The sequence below is a fragment of the Astatotilapia calliptera genome, chromosome 15, assembly GCF_900246225.1.
Source record: "Astatotilapia calliptera chromosome 15, fAstCal1.2, whole genome shotgun sequence".
In the NCBI taxonomy this organism is placed as follows: Eukaryota; Metazoa; Chordata; class Actinopteri; order Cichliformes; family Cichlidae; genus Astatotilapia; species Astatotilapia calliptera.
This window is the reverse complement of record NC_039316.1, coordinates 2754233-2773504: the sequence shown is the minus strand read 5'-3', so window position 1 is coordinate 2773504 and position 19272 is coordinate 2754233. Positions and strand designations below refer to the sequence as shown.

General features: G+C 41.2%; 2 protein-coding genes across 2 annotated transcripts; one reads left to right on the top strand and one right to left on the bottom strand.

Annotated features, from left to right (window-relative positions):
• Positions 1-259: 259 nt before the first annotated feature.
• On the top strand, positions 260-8578 carry trmt6 (tRNA methyltransferase 6 non-catalytic subunit). Its single transcript, XM_026142849.1, has 12 exons — positions 260-621; positions 841-971; positions 1164-1273; positions 2725-2816; positions 2915-2998; positions 3088-3212; positions 3331-3501; positions 3762-3928; positions 5112-5197; positions 5896-5998; positions 6229-6315; positions 8137-8578. Exons 1-12 carry the CDS (start codon positions 503-505, stop codon positions 8296-8298), a joined length of 1437 nt encoding a protein of 478 aa, XP_025998634.1. The 5' UTR covers positions 260-502; the 3' UTR covers positions 8299-8578.
• A 191-nt stretch (positions 8579-8769) lies between these two features.
• Positions 8770-12895, bottom strand: chgb (chromogranin B). Its single transcript, XM_026142848.1, has 7 exons — positions 12721-12895; positions 12481-12527; positions 12304-12394; positions 10686-11988; positions 10387-10486; positions 10086-10196; positions 8770-9148 (listed from the first exon to the last, which is right to left on the bottom strand). The coding sequence occupies exons 1-7, from the start codon at positions 12764-12766 to the stop codon at positions 9068-9070; spliced, it is 1779 nt and encodes a 592-aa protein (XP_025998633.1). The 5' UTR covers positions 12767-12895; the 3' UTR covers positions 8770-9067.
• Positions 12896-19272: the final 6377 nt, after the last annotated feature.

Here is a 19272-nt window from a genome sequence, read left to right as displayed (position 1 = left end):
CTTATTTGCTATAAGTATCATAAAATTCGTCCATGTTGCACATAATGTTCTCTAAAGATTAACACGTTATATATACAGAATATAATTTTGCATTATTGTGTTCCAATGCTTCTTTAAGTCCCGCTATGAAGCCGTTTTCTCGGGAAAGATCACCTTTTCCCCTCCCCGTACCCATGATATCGATTATTCTGAACTCTAAAGTTAAACTTAGCGCACTTCTATTCACTCTATACCCTCCTATTGGCTAGCGAGCTCGTCGATGTCTAACCAGCCAATCACAGGCAAGTAAGTCGAAGCATGGCACCAGCAGCACTCTGCTTTCGTTTAGCCGTCCTGAGAAGCTAGAGAAGTGAAAGCTAACACGTGGAAATATTAATTTGGGATATTTTGCTATTTATGCAGGGTAGTGTAGTGCCTTTTTGAACTGTGCCTTGACAGCGAAGACCCCGAATCATTAGCTGAGAAAAACATTTATCGTTCAGCTGAGCTAGTTAGCTCGTTTATGAGCTTCGTTATGGCGGACAACGGAGACGATGATAATCAGTACAGAATTAAAGAGGGTGACTACGTTGTGTTGAAACGAGGGGAAATCTTCAAAGCTGTGCAGATTCAGCCGAGGAAGTAAGTTGACAGCTTTAAAGGAAAATAGAAGCATTTTAACCACCTTAAATACTTCACTGAATTTGTGCTGATCATAATATTTTTACGAGAAGCACAGACTGAGGATTAGCTCACATAAGATGCTTTTGTGTTCATTTGTTATTTTCAGATCAAAGCATGTGTGCAGTGAGATGTATTATGCAGATTATACTAACAAACTGCTCTTTCTGTCTCTCTTAGAAAGGTGATTTTTGAGAAGCAGTGGATCTTCCTCGATAATGCAGTTAGACAGCTGTACAGCACCACATTTGAAATTTTGTCTGGAGGAAATCTAAAGCCACATGAGCTCAAGGACACTGCAAGCCCCCTTGGTGTGTAACCTGCTGTTAAATCTTAAGTCTTTTTCATATTTTCAGATATACAACTGACTCTTTTATGCTACCAGTTGCATTTGGACTTGTGACGACCACCTTCTATACCCAAATAAATATGTCATAGACTTTCTACCGCCTATAACCTTTTACTTACAGTAGTGTCTTTGTGTGCTTGTTTGTGCCTCCCAGATGCAGTGGAGGCAGGTACAGACAACAGAAACATTGTTGACGATGGCAAATCACAGAAGCTGACCAGGGATGACATTGAGGCTCTTAAAGAGAAAGGTCTGAAGGGTCAGGTACATGTGAAACTTTACAATTTCACATTTAAATGTGTCAGAGTACTGCCTATAGTTGTTATCTTACAGAGTGATGGTAAAAAAATACTTTTTTTTTCATTGCAAATTGGATGGAAAACCAATGTTGACCAGTATCTCTAATTGATGACTTTAATTGAATATATGAAAAATACAGAAGGTAACTCGGTTAATACTGATAATAGTACTTTTGCACCAACAAGGGGATGCCTTAAGAGCTAGGCAGACCTGAAAAACTATCTAAAGCCAATGAACATTATGTGAAAGTCATGTCATAAAGAAATGGGAACAAATCCTGTAAAGTCATGACACGGGACCTGAGAGATTCATTTGGCCATTCAGCTGATCCTTTCACTGTTTACTGAAGCCTCATCAGAAATGATCTCAGTGGAACAGCAGCTATTTTTACAGAAGGAAATACTTCCTTAACGAAATCTCACAAGTCCACTTCTAATTTGTGAATGCCAAATTACAGAAGAACTGCACTGAGAATCCATGGCGATAAGTCTCATGGAACGATGAATCCTGATATTCCTAAATAAGAACAGAATAGATCAGGTGAGTGGTACAGCACGGAGTGTTTATGGCCATCTGTAAAACACAGTGGAGGCTCTGTCATGGTTTGGGACTGCATTTCAGCCAGTAGTGTTGAGGATCTTGGCAAAACTGATGGAATTAGGAACACAGAAAATTACTATCAGATATTGATCCACCATCTATTACCACCTGGAAAACATCTGATTTGCAGCAGCTTCATTTTGATAAGGATCCCAAACATAGTGCCAGTGAAGTAACCTGGATAGAAATGCAAAGAATGGAAGACTATCAGTCATGGCCTGCACCTCAACTTTGTTGGTGTGGGATCATCATGACAGACAAGGGGACAAAGGGCAGTCAAGGTCCAAAGAAAAGCTTTGAATGTCCTTCAAGAAGCCTGGAGAACTGTTCCTGAAGACTACTTAAAGACATTGCAAGAAAGCTGCCTAAGAGAGTTGAGGCTGGTCATTAGAATTGTCGATTTCTGATTTATATATATATAGTATTTTCATGTATGCTTGAAGATTTTTCAATAAAGTGCTGCACCTTTTCCCCTATTTTCCTAGCACAATGTAAAGAAATAGGGGGTGGCATAAGACTTTAGCACAGTACACATCTAAATGAGTTACTGCTTTAGAGACTTGTGTAAACAAGCAGTTAAACATATGACATATTTATTTAAAATAGATTTTAGTGGTTGCACATCTTAAATGGGAACCAACAGGCTTGGCGTTGAGTCCCGCATACATGATAGCAAAGTTGTAGGAAAATAAAGAGACAGAACACATTGTGTTTTTGTCTTTTCGTGGGAACATTGTGTTTTTAGGAGTTAATTAAATTGCTGTATTCCAACATAAAGTGAGACGAGCGACTGTATGTGTGTTTGGTCATCACAGGACATCATTAAGAAGCTCGTAGATAACCACGCCACTTTCGGAGATAAGACTGAGTATTCCCAGGTTAAATACATCAAGAAGAAGAAGAAAAAGTGAGTCACTTATGATGATACAGCCACAGCCTGTTCTGGACTGTTATTTAACGAGCTGTGTTTTAATTAGTGTTATCGGTTGTTCCCGTGTTTTGCAGGTATGAAAATACGGTGATGATTCTAAAACCGTCCTGTCGCATCCTGGCTATGATGTACCACGGCCGCGAACCAGGGAAGATCTGGTGAGTCAGCACATGAATTATCAGTAAGTGTGTTTTCTTTAAATAGCTGTAAGATGTCTACATGAAACAAATATTTCCATGTGCCGCAGCCACCTGCGGTATGACACACTTGCCCAGATGCTAACTCTGGCGAACATCCACGCTGGCAGTAAGGTGTTGGTGTTTGAGACTTGTGCTGGGCTTGTACTGGGATCCATCATGGAAAGAATGGGAGGCAAGTTTCTTCTTCTCTGTGCAGTTATTAAGGTTTTTTTCTTGTTTGTTTTGTTCTTCTTGCACACATCTTTTCCTTGATCTTTTGAATAAATACTCTTTGCTTCCTCCTCATCCAGGCTACGGATCAGTGATCCAAATGTACCCAGGGGGTGGGCCAGTGCGGGCGGGAGTGGAGAATTTTGGCTTTCCTGCGCATTTTCACGACACGCTGCATGAGTTTCCCATCTGCCACGTCAACGCTCTCTTGGCAGGAACTCTGGACACCAGTGCCAAAGACCCCACTGCTGGTAAAACTCGCCTTTTTTTTTTTTTTTTTAACAGTCTTTTCAAGATAGTTACACCCCTTTAGTTTCAGATGTAGAAGTATAGCTTCTCTCTTCCGTTTGATCTTCATTTGTTCACGTGAGCATACAGAAAACGTTTAATTCAGTAGTTCAGAAAGTAAAACAATAACCTAAATCTAACTTGACCCGTAAAGTATGATTCAAGAGACTGAATCATACTTTATGGTGTTCAATGTTACGCTGACAAAGATTTATCATTTCAGAGAATACTCATGAAAAGCAGTTGAACTTGGCTGCAGAGAAGAAGCAAAACCAGCCTGAGGCAGAAGAGCAAGGCACTCCAGAGGAGGAGAGCATGGTGACCAACACTGGTGATGATGCTGGTCAGGACGTGGAGAAAACGGAGAAGGATAAACTCAAAGAAGCCAAGGTGTGTCCAGCGTTCATGCATTTTCCTTTTTCCCCCTCAATCCTCTTAGTTTTGTTGTCATCAGGAACAGGAGCTAGCCTGCTAGTCTCACTTCATAAAAGGAAGCAAACACAGATGCACCATTTAGAGTAAATACTCCCAATTCTTTATGCTGCTATGAAGTTGCTACTCTGACTTCATAGAAGTTGCACAGACAGTCAAATGTGGCTTCCATGTTTTCATGGCAAAGAAGATATGTATGGGTGTGCAGATTTAGCAGTAGTTATCATTAAGCTAGTGAGGTACTCGACATCTAAAGATGATTCATGTCCTAAAAAACAAAAATATACCAGCCTCCTGTCACTTTGGACTCAAAAAAGGAACATGAGTAAATAAGTGCCGGTAAGGTTTTTGAAGGTTGGTGAAGTTAAGTTAGATGACAGTTAGAGTTTCCATCCACAGCACAATATTATGGCACTGCATGCTTGGTTGCGTAAGTTGCATAATAAAAATTCTGTTGGCTGGACAGTATTCCTCTTTGGTGCAGTTAATCAGTACAGATGTGGACACTGTAATCATGCTCGTGTGCAGACTAAAGCAATCATACGGAGACCCTTTGGAGGAGGTGGTCTCAGTTCCAAACTAATTCCAGAGCAGTTTCTTTATGGTGACAACGTGATCCGACCCAACTCGCAAGGGCACACTGCAAGATTGAGTCGTTTCTGTAGCCATGTATGGATTGCATTCTCGGCTGTACTATTAATACATAACATAGATGTGTATTAATACATAAAAGTATGAGGGATGAATTTTCCATGTTATTGTCTCGTTCTCATGTGGTTTGTGGTGGCACCTTTGGTTCACTTGGAGGATTAGCTGAGTGAAAAGAAACTAAAACACACAAAAAAAACTACATGTCTAAATACTCATCTACTAATTCAGACCATAACCAAAAAACAATGGATGTAAAAACACATGAAGTCTTAAAACTATTTAAAAAAACAAACGAACAAGGATGACAGTAGCATTTGTTGACAGGGCCAAAGTTAAAAGGCAGCATAAATAGTATTATTGGACGGGTAATATATCATCACTAAACAACTGGATACAGTCATCAATGATGCTGACACATCATTGATGACTCTCAACAGTACACATACTATCATATGGTTTCCTGACCTCAGGGTTTGTTTGTTTTCTACAGGCTCAGGTGAAAAAGCTGAGACTAGAGGAGAAGCAGAGGAAGCTGGCAGCTACCGCCGCCCTGCTGAAAGGAAGGAATGCCGACGGGTTGGTGTCTGATTTTATTCCTACATCGACATTTCTGTCTCTCATCCCGCTCTTTCTAACATCCACCTCTCTCCGCTCTGGCTCTGCCTTTTTAAAAATTACTCCATATTCAACCAGGTCATTTAAAAAAAAAAGAAAAGGAAAAAAAAAAAAGAAGCAATTACAGTAGATCACAGGGATGAGAAATTTATGAATGATTATAGTGTCATTAACTATCTCCATAAAAGTCATTAGAAATTATTTGTTTCTTCTGAGCACACACATATTGACTATTGTACATTGCCCTTTACGGGGTAAGTAAATTGATTGCTCAGCAGCTTCCTCTCATATAAAGTGAAGAACGCCTTATAGTTGTTTTGTGACTGATGGATAAATTGTTATCAAGGTGACATCTGAGACTGGAATACAAGTGTTGAGCTTGTTTCCCTATTGATTCCCCTCTAAATCACTGCTGCTTTATGATAATCACATTGTCCTAAATCACCCTTTTTGACTCGCTGTCTCGTTCAGCTTTCTGAAATATAGTACGAATGTCTACTACAGGAAGGTACTAAATCCTTGAGTCTTGCTTTAATGTCTTGCATGCAGCATTAGTTACTGAATTGCTGTATTGCCTACCTACGCATTTCCTGTACAGCTGACAGTGTATTTCATACTAGGCTTGTTTGCCTAATCATCTCTCTCTTCTTCACCTGCAGGCTGATTATATCGAGCCGGTTTCACCCCTGTCCCGTCCTTTTGGGCCTGCTCAAATTCCTCTCACCCTCCAGGCCTTTTGTAGTTTATTCCCAGTATATAGAGGTAAGATCTTCCATGTCCCGTACGGAACAAAGCTAATAAGTGAGATCTCTCATTAGTTGCCACTGTAGTCAGGCTTGTATTGGTTAGACATCCAATGGGGGGGGCTGCCATACCACATGAATGCAATGGGCATTATCACCGCCAAGAGGTTGCTTGAACTTATTAACTTCCTTCATGCCCATGTTGCTAGAAAGAGCAATCTGTCATATTTTCTATGTTGATTTCCGCAGCCTCTCATAGAGTGCTTCAAGAAACTCAAGGAATGTGGCGGCACAGTCAACCTCAGACTCACAGACACCTGGCTGAGACATTACCAGGTAAATATTTGGACTCTGCACTGTGTGTGCTTTCTGTTTTTTTTGCATTTGAAGCTATTCTATAATCAAAGTATAATGAAGGTGGCTCATAGTCAACAAGCAACAGGGAATAATTACTCAAATCAGCACAGCTAACTGCTTTATCACTGTTTAGGTTAACTAGACAATTACCTCTTTTCCATTAGCATCGGCTCTGCTCAACTCGACTCAACTGCTACTTTTTTTTGTTATTATTTTGATTTTTGTGAAGGAATTGCTCTTATGACTAATTAAGTGCTGCCGCTGACTGGATAGTCTGTGGCATACAGAGTTGACATTACACTTTCCCATTGACTCATACCGCTTGGACCCCCAACTGAGCAGGTACTAAAAAAGTAGATGGTAACAATAAAAACCGAGTTTAAAGAAGATTTGGGAGTGTGTCTGTGGGAACTGCTGCCCTCTCATCCAGAAGATTTGTGAGCTCAGATATTGATGTTCAACGTGAGGGCCTGACCCATAGTTTTCATACTAGATCACGTTAAAGGTGTTTAGTGAGCTTGAGTTCAGGCTTCTACGCAGGCCATTGAAGTTTTCCACACTAATCTCATCCAGCCGTACCTTTATGGACTTTGCTTTCTGCACTGGGGCACAATCATGCTGCAACAGAAAAGGGTCATTCCAGCTTTTCCTTTACTGGAACAAAGAGGGGCAGGCCAATCCAGGAAAACAACCCCATGGCATTATTATTATTCTACCACACTTTACAAATTTAACAAAACAGACAGGCAGGGAGCCCAAACCCACCCATCAGACCACCAGATAGCAAAGTGTGATTTGTCACTGTACAGAACACTGCTCCAGAGTCCAGTGTTGGCACCTTTATACCTCTCCGCTGGTATTGTGCTTGGTGATGTGAAGCTCATTTGCTCGGTTATGGAAATCCATGCCCTGGAGCTCCCAGCACACAGTTTTGTGCTGATGTTTATGTCAGAGGAGGTTTGGAACTCCAGGCTTTTTTAACACTGTCTGCCTAAGCAGTCTGTAATGTTACATGGACTTCCACTTTGTGGCTGAATTGCTTTGGTTTGTAAATATTTTCACACTTACAGCCGAACAAGAAATAAATTTCCCAAACTTTTTGCTGCGATAACATCCTGTTACAGTGTCGTGCTCAAATTGATGATAGCAGCGATGTATAAACGTTGAGACCTTTTGAAACACTGTGTAGATGGACCCGATCTTTCACAAATGTCTGTAAATGCAGACTGCATGGCTAGGTGCTTGATTTTTATACACATGTGGACATGGGACACCTTTATTCAAAGATGAAGAGGTGTGGCCCAATATATTTGCCCAAATTAATAATTGTGGATTATTATCTTTCGATTCATTGGTTGTTGTCCCACCAGGATCTATTGCTTAACCATAAGTATTCACAATGTGTAATGACACAATCCAGAAAAGAATCGAATTCTCCGCTTAGAAACTGCAAGCATTGAATTAATTAGAACACGGGGATGTTGCTGATTATCCCTGTTGAAGCTTCTTTTATTTCTAAACACTTTACTTTGGACTAACTTATAAAATCCTTCTACATTTGGGAGCATCACTACATTACATTAATTGCCACTGCTCTTGATAAATTATTAGACTCCCTACTTTTGTTTTTCTTTATTTTGCATTCCTTTTCATTCCTATTGCTTCTTACAGAATTGGATACTAAGCAGCAGCAACTAGATAAATGCATGTTTGCAGACTCTCAGGACCAAAGTGTTATTCACCCTCTAACCAGTCTTGCAGAGTTAATGTCTCCTGACTGAGACTCTGTTTGGTCCCTAGGTGTTGCCTGACAGGACACATCCTCTGCTACTAATGAGCGGGGGCGGGGGCTACCTCCTCTCAGGGACGACCGTTGCCACGGACCACTCGAAACCTGCAGGCTCTAAGCAAGCTGAAGAACCAGCGCCAAAGAGACAGAAACTGGAAGACACGGAGGGATAAACAAATACAGAAGCATCAAATCTTTTTAAGGGCACATTCCCAGAGGCCTGTAGGGATTTTTTTTCCTCCTGTGCTGTTGAACTGATTTGACACCATCAGTAGTAAGGGGAGACAGAGTGTCTGGTTTGTATTCATCAGAACACTTTTTCCTGCCGGGTGTGCTCACATCAGTGGAGATGAGGAGTAAATTGTTAGCCAGTTTATAGTTTGTGTGTCGAGAGTAACAGCTTTGGTTGTTTTTGTCCTGAGACAAGTAAAAGTTTTTTTTTTTTTATGCTTTCCAGATTCTACGTTATAACTTGCTTTTATTTTATTTTGTTATTCTTGCAGAAATTGCCATTTGTTTTATGAAACAGTTGCTGATGCAGCTTTACTGCGGGCTACATTTCTACCTGCACATTAAAAAGCAGTACTAAAAGAACCAAATGTGTGACCACGTTTTTTCTTCAATAAATAAAGGAGAGATGTTGGTTTGGTCCCAGAATAACTGTTTATTGAGTGCAGTCAGAACAAACTCTGCAGAACACATTTAAGTAATTATGATCTCATATATGTATATATTGTTTTTACATTTCTCTGAATATAAACATCCAAGCCATTCCCATGCTGTTTGATTTGATAACATCAAAATATCACAAAAACGAAAACTCAGCTAAAATGCTTTGGCAAGGCTCCAGGGTTGTTGTTTTTTTTCTTCATTTTAACACTGCAAGCACACTAAACTGGGAGACATACAGTAAAATTGCAACTTTTTTTTTTTGTTTTTCAGTTATGCAGTGTTTTCATGCAACTTGGCTGCAATTTTCTGCAACTCCATATCCATCGCTGCCAGGTTCTGTAGCTCTTTCTCCTGAAAAACACAGATTAACACATTACCAACATTTCCTGCTGGAACAGCATCACATTTGGAATAGAAATCAGGACTGAATGATCATACATTTCCTTCTATTTCCCCCGCCACCCTGTGCCTGCTTCAAATAAAATATTGTAATTGGTCATTTAGGTTAACTAGTCCCTCGTCATGCTTGTAGTTGCATTGCTGAAGAACTAATAAATCATTATGCCATCGCCTCCCTAATTTGTTTTTCTGCTTCAAAGACAGGGAGGTCTCTGTAGGCTCTAGTTCTTTTTTTTTTTAATGGGTATATTATAACTTTGTTTGCTCTGAGAAGCTGCAGTCATGTGGTTCTTACTGTGATTACTGCAGCACTCATAAAACGCTGGTGCAGGGAGAGCAAAAAAAAAAGAAAGAAGCGCTGTGAGGAAGTCAGCACGCAGATTCAAAGCAAGCCAGACGAGTCGCTGCTCATGAATGCACTGGTTAGATTCTCCTTTATGTTTTGAGGACATGCTCACAAGGGGCGGTTCTTGATGTGCATTTGCACAGATGCGTTGAGCTTTTTGAAGGATAAATCCCAGGATCACGGTGCAGGCTAGAGATGTCCCTAATGAGACGAGCTGCTTTTTCTCCTCGTGAAGCGGTGCGGTGGAGGTGTGTGATGCGCTCCGTGGTTTTACTAGGTCAGCTAAATGTGGTGCAAATAGTTTACAGAAACAGCTGCAGAGTGCAGTGTGGTTTTTTTTTTATCAGTTTGCGTTTTTTGGATGAACTGACTTTTTGTAATATTAAATTACCTGTTTGTTGTCTGAACCCTTCTGATCATCAGTATAAGTGACAGACGTGATTCCAAGACTAATTTTCAGTCTTCATCAGTGGCATAAAACACTTTTTTTTTGCACTTGTGAATGCAGCCTTTTATAGTTGTTGTTGTTTTTTTTTTTTGTACCTCCTGTGGTGTAAGTGCTCTCTGCTGTGAGCTCCTCATTGCCTCCTCTTGAGGAGAGTGGTTAGCCAGCTGGTTTATCTTATAGCTCAGCAACTTGGTCAGTTCATCCATCTGAACAGACAAAAAGGGGGAAAAAAACACATTATGTGTCTACAAAAATATACAGTGACTTCAGACTGGGTGAAGTAACATTCTGTTGAAAAATGTCAAAACTAAGCGCTCTTTGATGTAGCACACAGAGCAGTCATATGCATTTGATTATCTTCAGTCAAACGCTGTATTGTCACAACCTCATGCTTACCTTGTTTGAGGTTGCAGTGTGTTCTTCTGAATCCCTTTTAAACCAGGCTGGGTGGTAGAAGCCTCGGTAAATCCAGGGATTGCGCTTCTCAGCAAGATATCTGAAAAATGGTTAGATTTTTACCAACTTCTTCTTATTTATTCGTTTTTTTATGGCAGCACATGTTTCATTTGTGAGATTTGGCTTTTATTCTCTGTTCTTACAGTAATCTGCAGTATTTTGTGCTCCAGATTGCAGGCAATGAACCTGCGACACTTAACAGTAGAAGTCGTTTGATGTGAAAAAAATATTTGAAGTACCTCAAAGCTGCGTCTCTGTCCTTTGCCGCCTCCGCGTCTTCTTCTGTGAGCTCCTCATCTCGTTTGTGTTTCTTTTGGTGGTACCTGCCGGGTCTCCAGTTTCTCTTCTCTTTTCCAGTATCAAAATCCCAGTATTCTTGGCTGCGTTCTTCATCCGGTTCATCCCTAGCTTCATCTGACAGCTCTTCATCCCGTTTGTGTCTCCTCTGGTGGTACCTGCCGGGCCTCCAGTTCCTCCTCTCTCTTCCAGTGTCAAAATCCCAGTCTTCTTGGCTGCGTTCATCATCCGGTTCGTCCCTAGCTTCATCTGACAGCTCCTCATCTCGTTTGTGTCTCCTCTGGTGGTACCTGCCAGGCCTCCAGTTCCTCCTCTCTCTTCCAGTGTCAAAATCCCAGTCTTCTTGGCTGCGTTCATCATCCGGTTCGTCCCTAGCTTCATCTGACAGCTCCTCATCTCGTTTGTGTCTCCTCTGGTGGTACCTGCCAGGCCGCCATTCTCTCGTCTCCCTTCCAGTGTCAAAATCCCAGTCTTCCTGACTGCGTTCTTCTTCTGGCTCCTCTTTGGCTTCTTCTGACAGCTCTTCATCTCGTTTGTGTCTCCTCTGGTGGTACCTGCCAGGTCTCCAGTTCCTCTTATCTCTTCCGGCATCAAAATCCCAGTACTCCTGGCTACGTTCTCCATCTTCCTCGCCCTCTGATGGCTCATTGCTGCGTTTGTGGGGTGTTTTCTTGTGATGATAGCGATGTGTAGGTTTCCAAATGCGTTTGTATCTCTCCTCCTCATCCTCATCCCCGTGCCTTTTGTCTGCTTCCCAGCGCTCTTGGCTACGGTCCTCATCTACCTCGTTTTCTCCTAGAGGTTCCTCATCTCGTTTGTGTTTTCTTTGGTGGTATCTTCCAGGCCTCCAGTTCCTCTTCTCTCTGTCTTCATCTTCCTCTTCCTCATCGTCTGACCTCTTTTCATCTACTCCCCAACTCTCTTGGCTGCGCTCGCCATCCTCTTCTTCCTCTCCTCGTTTGTGCCTTCTTTGGTGGAATCTTCCAGGCCTCCAGCTGCTCCTCTTCTCCCGTTCTTCTTCCACATCGTTCTCATGTCTCTTGTCCTTCTCATCACCCAGACTCCAGGATTCTTGGCTGCGCTCATCTTCTGGGTTTTCTCTTTTTTCTTCCACAGACTTCAGGAGTTCCTCGATGTCTTTCACATCTGCTGCCTTTGCCACTGGCTCTGCGTGAACTTTGACTATCTCTTCATGAGTTACTGAGCCATCCCCACTCTTCTTGTCCAACGGGGCATGTATAATACCTGTGACAGAGCAAAAGAAATATTATAAACAATCCACAAAGAGCTACACAGGTGCAAGTTATGATGGATTTGTAGAGGAATTTTAACCTTTAGATCAAAAGAATAATGATCTGAGGAAATCAGCACTACTTTTTTTTAGAGAAGTCATGTGAAAACTATGATCATTTTTAATGTAATGCTGCCTGATTTTATACCTGCTCAAAGCTTTGAGCTTCTCACTTGCGCTGTGAGTGCTGTTTTACCCGTCTGAAGGTTAAAAAAATAAATAATAATAACAATCCTGGAATTATCCAACCGATCATTTGTGCCACAGACCTGCTTGGATGATGTCTTTGCATTGCTGATCGACCTGAGAGTCCGGTTTGGAGAGAGCTTTGGACAGAACTTCAACCAAACATCGTGTTACCTGGAAAAATCAAATGAGCTAAATAACAATATAGATCTTTGCACAGAAAATGCTTTGATTAAAAAGCAACGAATCGAAAAACATACCACATCCTCTCTCTGCTCTTCTTTACCAACTGGAAGCGCAAGATTTCCTGCATTGGAATAATTAAAAAAAAATGTATCTGTGTTAAACATATAGGTTGATAAGCGAATAGTTTGCTTGTAGCGAATCTGAGGAATCGATGGCGTCTCTGTCCATGGTCCTGAAGAAACTTATTGCACAGCACTCAACAAAAAAGGGGTGAAAAAACAGAATAAAAAGAAAGGCATAACTCTTTCACCTACCTGTCAACAGAGCCGTAACCGCCAGCACGACTGGAACAAGTCTCATCGTGACGAGCTGACGGGTAAATCCGGGAAAACGTGACAAAGCTGGAGCTCTCGTCCCTCCGCGGCGGCAGGAGAGAGCTGCGCTGACTGTGCGCCTGCTGCTCTGAGTGTTGCAGCAGAGGAGCGCCTTAAATAAAGAGAGGAGTGGGCTGGAGGGGCGTGGGAGGAACAACCTTAGGCTCAGTTAATGTCATGACTCATTAGACCTGCAAAGAGAGCGACTTGATGGGAATTTCGACATTTTGTGGGAAGCCAAATTGTAATCCGGTTATTGTCGCGGTGCGTTCAGGTGACACGTTAGGTTAAAGAGGCGCTGGCATTAAGAGTTCATGCGGCGTGTTTGTCCTGCTGGTACGGCGGGTGGACACGACACGACCCCGAAGATGTTATGCAACGTGATACCTTACAAGACTACTTTGAAAGTGTCGTTTTCGATGTTCCCAGAGAAGTTTCTGTTTGCTGCTGGTGCTTGTGTCCTCCTTAGAAAAATAGTTATGTTTATTTCAGGTTATGCCTGGTGGCTAATTCCCTTAAAATATCAGTTGTCTCTGCGGTTTCCGGTTGTAGTTATATAATTCCTCCCTTATATTTGCCCAAACGGCTTGGGTGTGCGCGCTAAAGAAAGTCAGAACTGTACCCAAATTTCCCCAGTGATTCATCCACCTTTGAGCGAGCACCATCCACTTTCCCTTGGGAGCCAGTGGGCTTCAGCACTAGCAGAGGAAAACTAATGGAGATCTGCATCATTAGTTGTTGTGGTTAATCCTGCCTGGTGCGCATATAAGAAGAAATCAAAAGAAAAAAAGACTGTGTAGAGGTGTTTTTATTGTTACTGATATTGTTATTGTTGCCTTTTTTCATTGTGCAGTGATCTTTCTGGTGCAGTGTGGGCCTGATCAGGTGTGTAATCCCGCTGTCATAGAGAAACACGAACATTTACCCACTGCAATGTACAAAGTACAATTGTGGGTGTGTGTAAGTGTAGAGATTTTCTTTCCATTCCCAACTTTGTGGGAAACTAGGCTGTGCATAAACAGTGCCAGGATCTGTGAGTGCTGCTGTCTTTATGACAAACACTGGATTGGAATGAGCTGACACATGCAGCGACAGAGCTCAGACGTAGTAAGCTGGCCTCAGCATGGCTAAGGACATTAAAACTGACAAGTCCTGGCATCTTCTTTTTGGCACTTTGCATCATTTTCACTTCCCTGTACAGCAGTTTGTTCTCTCTTTGTCTACAGTGCAATCAGACGCAGGAAAAAGAAGGGAAAAAACAACAACAAATCAAATTAAAAAGTGAACTGAGAATTTTGACAATATAGAATGCTTAAAACTTAAAGTGGTTCCATCTCGGATGTTTTTAGATAAGTATTTTTTACATACGATGAGAAGCACTGACCTTTAAATGCCACAAAATACATTCAAATTCAATCATGTCTTGGAAAGCATAAGTCCAGAAACTGCAACCGCTGCAAGCAAAATTGGAATATTGCTTACCACAAATCTGAACTCTTGTCTGTGCTTGTCATCCCTACATGACTGGTTATTGACATCTCTATTTGTTACTGCACAGAGCCTCCTTTGGGGTGACTGAATTAATTACTGTTCAGAACATAAAACTGTAATGCCAGATGGTGTATTGCACACACAAGCAATACACACTGATTCTGTGGCGTGAAATATAGGAGGACCATTTTCAAGTGTGTATGCTTTGTGTTCAGTGAACAGCAGTAGGGTAGAAGAGCTCTGCAGTTTCCTCTATTGTCTCTGGGGAGGAAGTTATGTCTGAGGCTCAATATTCCACAGTGAGCCATGCAGTCAGTAGATATCAAAAGCACTGAGCCACTGAATTAAACAAGTCCTGTGGCCTGAACAATGTGTGTGTGTGTGTGTGTGTGTGTCCGTAAATGTGTGCTCATTCATTCACATGTGCTTCTGTATATGTGATTTTTGTGGCTTTGCCGCTTTTGCTCCAGGCCCGATTAATATTTCAGTGAGCCACGAAGATATACTGTAGGAGCTTACAGGGGATTTCAGAGGAGAAGCCAGAGTGCTCTGCTGGTCTCTCAGAGCACGACTCAGATTGGCTCGTCTGCAGCAACACCACCTCTTTCATCATCTCCATTTACATGAATGAACAAAAGGCAAAGTGGCTCATGATGAACACAATGCAGTGGGCCGCATGAAAGCCTCGACCGCGCTTTGATCTTTGGTGGGGACAAGCTTTGTGTTTGGCTCAAACCTACTGTGTGACTTTGATGATAGTCCAAGAACAATAGGGGAGTCTGTGTACAGTCACTTTTGGTCAAATACACGTGCGTTTGTTAATATTCTATGATCAATGCACCATTGTTTTCTGATATTTTGTTGTGAAGGAGTAGCTTCTTATTAGTATATAGGCACAGTCTGATGTACTAAAGACTAAAGGTTCTCACTAATTAGCACCCATCCATTTTTAACATCTATCACAGCACAATTGACCATAAATAGTTTCTCTTTGTTCCAAAAGGAATATATCTTGTCTGCTGCTGTATGAGGCCCCGAAGCATTTTAGAGGACTCTGGAAATTGTGTGTTTTGTTTTGTTTATTCAGCAATTACAGCATTGTGTGTGTGGGTGGGTGGGGATTATTAAGATTGACTGTTGTACTGACAGAAGATGGCGCTAAAAATGTTTTTAAAGCTTTAAGCACTTATTTCTTAAATCCAGCTTCACAGACAGTTTTACATCTACATCCAGGTGTAAATTAGCCTTTATACATGTAGCGTTTAATGTCACCTTTCATGCCTCTCTCAGGGTGAACTGTAAAAACTTTGGTAATGCCTGATGCAAAAAATATGCCACATCCATCAGCAAGAACTGGATTTGTAGTAGGTTCTGGTTCCAAATCTCAGGCAAGCTCCCAAATTATGTTAGAGCACCTAAATCAATTGTTTAAAAGAACTGTAAGCATTTTAAATGCAAGTTAATTTTTTTTTAAAGTCTCACAATACTAAACCTCTCTCCCAAATTCTTATTTATCAAAACACACTGCCAAAACAAACTACCTAAACCAAGAGTGAAAAAAGGCCTTGAATCAACCAGAAAAGTGGGTCATTGTGTTTTCTACCAAGCTAATATTAATCAACCAAACTGGTGAAACAAAAACTAAAAACAGTGTGTTTCTAACTCTAAGCTTAATCAATTAATCATGAAAGAAAACTGTATTCTTCTATATTTTATGGGGGTTGGTGAAAGATGGAGAGCCCCTCCACCTCCTTTGACTTTATATGTGGTATCGCTCAAATGCCATTTCTTCAGCTATAACATTGTTTGTGCTAATTATCCTCATCACAGTTTAGGATTCAGAGCAGGATCCACACTGTGATGGGAAAAAAAGTCTGGACCACTTGTGGCTCCTGGTGTTTCTGTTGCTAGATATTCAACAAACAAGACCAAGCAGACCATTGGGTAAAGACGATAGAAACGAATAAGCTGTAAAGAATGAAAATGAAGCTCCAAATGACCCATGAAGGTGTCATTACAGAACAGCTTGGTTTTTTATGCACTCATCAGGCTGTGCCATATCTCCCTTTATCCAGATCTGTAATGCTATTAGCACCTTCATTGTGGCATCAGGGTGCTTTCTCAATACAGCACTCAATGGGGTCCAAAAGGCTTTTGCAAGGATAAATTGGCCTATAAAGAGGATTTAGCTCTGATTAATTGTTTAATTCAGGATCTAGATTATCCTAATTAGCAGCCATGCAGGTGAAGGCTTAATTTTATAATATAATATGATAATACTTTACTGGATGTACCTCACTTATTGTTCAGCTTCAGCAACATTTTCATAACAGAATTCAGCTCCTTAATTAAATATCAGAGAGATAACCTGAGGCCAACGACAGAGAATGAATGGGGCTGAATGCCCCACTGAACCTGAAGGCACTCTTTCAGTGTTTGTCTGACTGTGAGCTGCAGACTTGTAGAACTGGGTACTGTGACTGAGCTCTTCTGACACCACCCATGAGTCATTTTTTATTAATGCAGATGGTTTTAGGATTTTTTTTAAATTTTATTTTAGTAAAGGTGAAGATTCTAACGAAGTCTTCAAGGAGAAAAGAATACCAAGTGCTACTTAAACGAGAATAAATATGAATAAAGTGAATATGGGATTTTCAGGGTTTTCAAGAATAAAGGTCACTGAGCCTTTACACTACACGGTGAGGACACTGTGTGTTTGCATTATAGCACTGTTATACATCCATATCATCATTTTGACTGCATAACCCACCTCCAGTGAAAACTCATTCATCCAAAATGCTTGTGCGTTTCCTGCTGAATAACATTAAGAGTACTTATTATGGTAGCACAGGACCGGCTCATTTTAATGTGGTTACATAGCTGTTTGCCAAAATGTGCTAATGAAGTATAGTTATTGAGGAGATAGCATCATCGCTACACTCAGCTAAGAGAGCAAAATATCTCAAACTGTACAAGGAAGGCTTGAGCAGACTGTCGAGTTGGTTGCAAGAGCTAATGAAAGTTTTTATGTGGACCCTGCTGCTGACAGCATGGCACTCAAGTCTGGCAGTAAAATAAAAAGAACTCTATTGAGAACTTATGGTGCTGCAATTGTAGCGGGAAAAAAGGCCAATAAACTAACCAAATCAAGCCAAGATCCATGCAAAGTCCAGTTCAACTAATGAGTTTAATATTCAATCCAGTCAGTTTATACTGAAAGAAAAGGATGGCATAAAAGAGTTTGACCTCTCTCTAGTTTTAATTACTGTGCAACAAGGTTGAATATTTGTCCTTGATTCTTGTTTTAATTTTATTTTAAATCATCTAGTGTTGTTTTTCGGCAGTCTCTAATAGAGACATGTACAGTGGGGCAAAAAAGTATTTAGTCAGCCACCGATTGTGCAAGTTCCCCCACTTAAAATGATGACAGAGGTCAGTAATTTGCACCAGAGGTACACTTCAACTGTGAGAGACAGAATGTGAAAAAAAATCCATGAATTCACATGGTAGGATGGTAAGAATTATCATAAATCGGTGAAATAAGATTTGTACAAACTCTCTGCTCTCAAACTGTAACGTCTTCTGTGAAGTTTTCTCCCCACTCGTTACATGAATGGAGTTTGAAATATCTTAATGTCCAACTAACGTGACTCAAATTGCAGGACAAGACTTCGAAGAAAGGAAAGTATTGTGACTGAAGATGAAGAGTGATTACATACAAGCAGCTTGGTGTGAAAAAATCAACTGTGGGAGCAATCATCAGAAAATGGAAGACATACAAGACCACTGATAATCTCCCTCGATCTGGGGCTCCACGCAAGATCTCATCCCGTGGGGTCAAAATGATCATGAGAACGGTGAGCAAAGATCCCAGAACCACACGGGGGGACCTGGTGAATGACCTGCAGAGAGCTGGGACCAAAGTAACAAAGGTCACCATCAGTAACACACTACAACGGCAGGGAATCAAATCCCGCAGTGCCAGACGTGTTCCGCTGCTGAAGCCAGTGCATGTCCAGGCCCGTCTGAAGTTTGCCAGAGAGCACATGGATGATACAGCAGAGGATTGGGAGAATGTCATGTGGTCAGATGAAACCAAAGTAGAACTTTTTGGTATAAACTCAACTCGTCGTGTTTGGAGGAAGAAGAATACTGAGTTGCATCCCAAGAACACCATACCTACTGTGAAGCATGGGGGTGGAAACATCATGCTATGGGGCTGTTTTTCTGCCAAGGGGACAGGACGACTGATCCGTGTTAAGGACAGAATGAATGGATGAATGAATGAATTCAACATTATGCACTCCACACTGTATATAAATGCCACTTGTTTTGCACATATTCAACTCTGTATATTTTATATATTTTATTATTATTATTATTATTTTTTTACTATTTAATTTGTAAAAATGTGTATACACACACACACACACACACACACACACACACACACACACGTAGGAAAATATTTAGTATACACATCCAGAAATGCATACACTATTATATATTGTACATATATTTATTAGTTTCAGGTTGGCCATTCTTGTATTTTGCTCGTTTGTGTTGTTGTGTTTGCACATCTCTGTTGCTTGTGGGGCTCGCACACAAGAATTTCACTCGCATGTGCTGTGCCAGTGTGCCTGCACATGTGATGTGACAATAAAAGTGATTTGATTTGATTTGATTTGATTTGAATGGGGCCATGTATCGTGAGATTTTGAGCCAAAACCTCCTTCCATCAGTGAGAACTTTGAAGATGAAACGAGGCTGGGTCTTCCAACATGACAATGATCCAAAACACACCGCCCGGGCAACAAAGGAGTGGCTCCGTAAGAAGCATTTGAAAGTCCTGGAGTGGCCTAGCCAGTCTCCAGACCTCAACCCCATAGAAAATCTGTGGCGGGAGTTGAAAGTCCGTGTTGCTCGGCGACAGCCCCAAAACATCACTGCTCTCGAGAAGATCTGCATGGAGGAATGGGCCAAAATACCAGCTACTGTGTG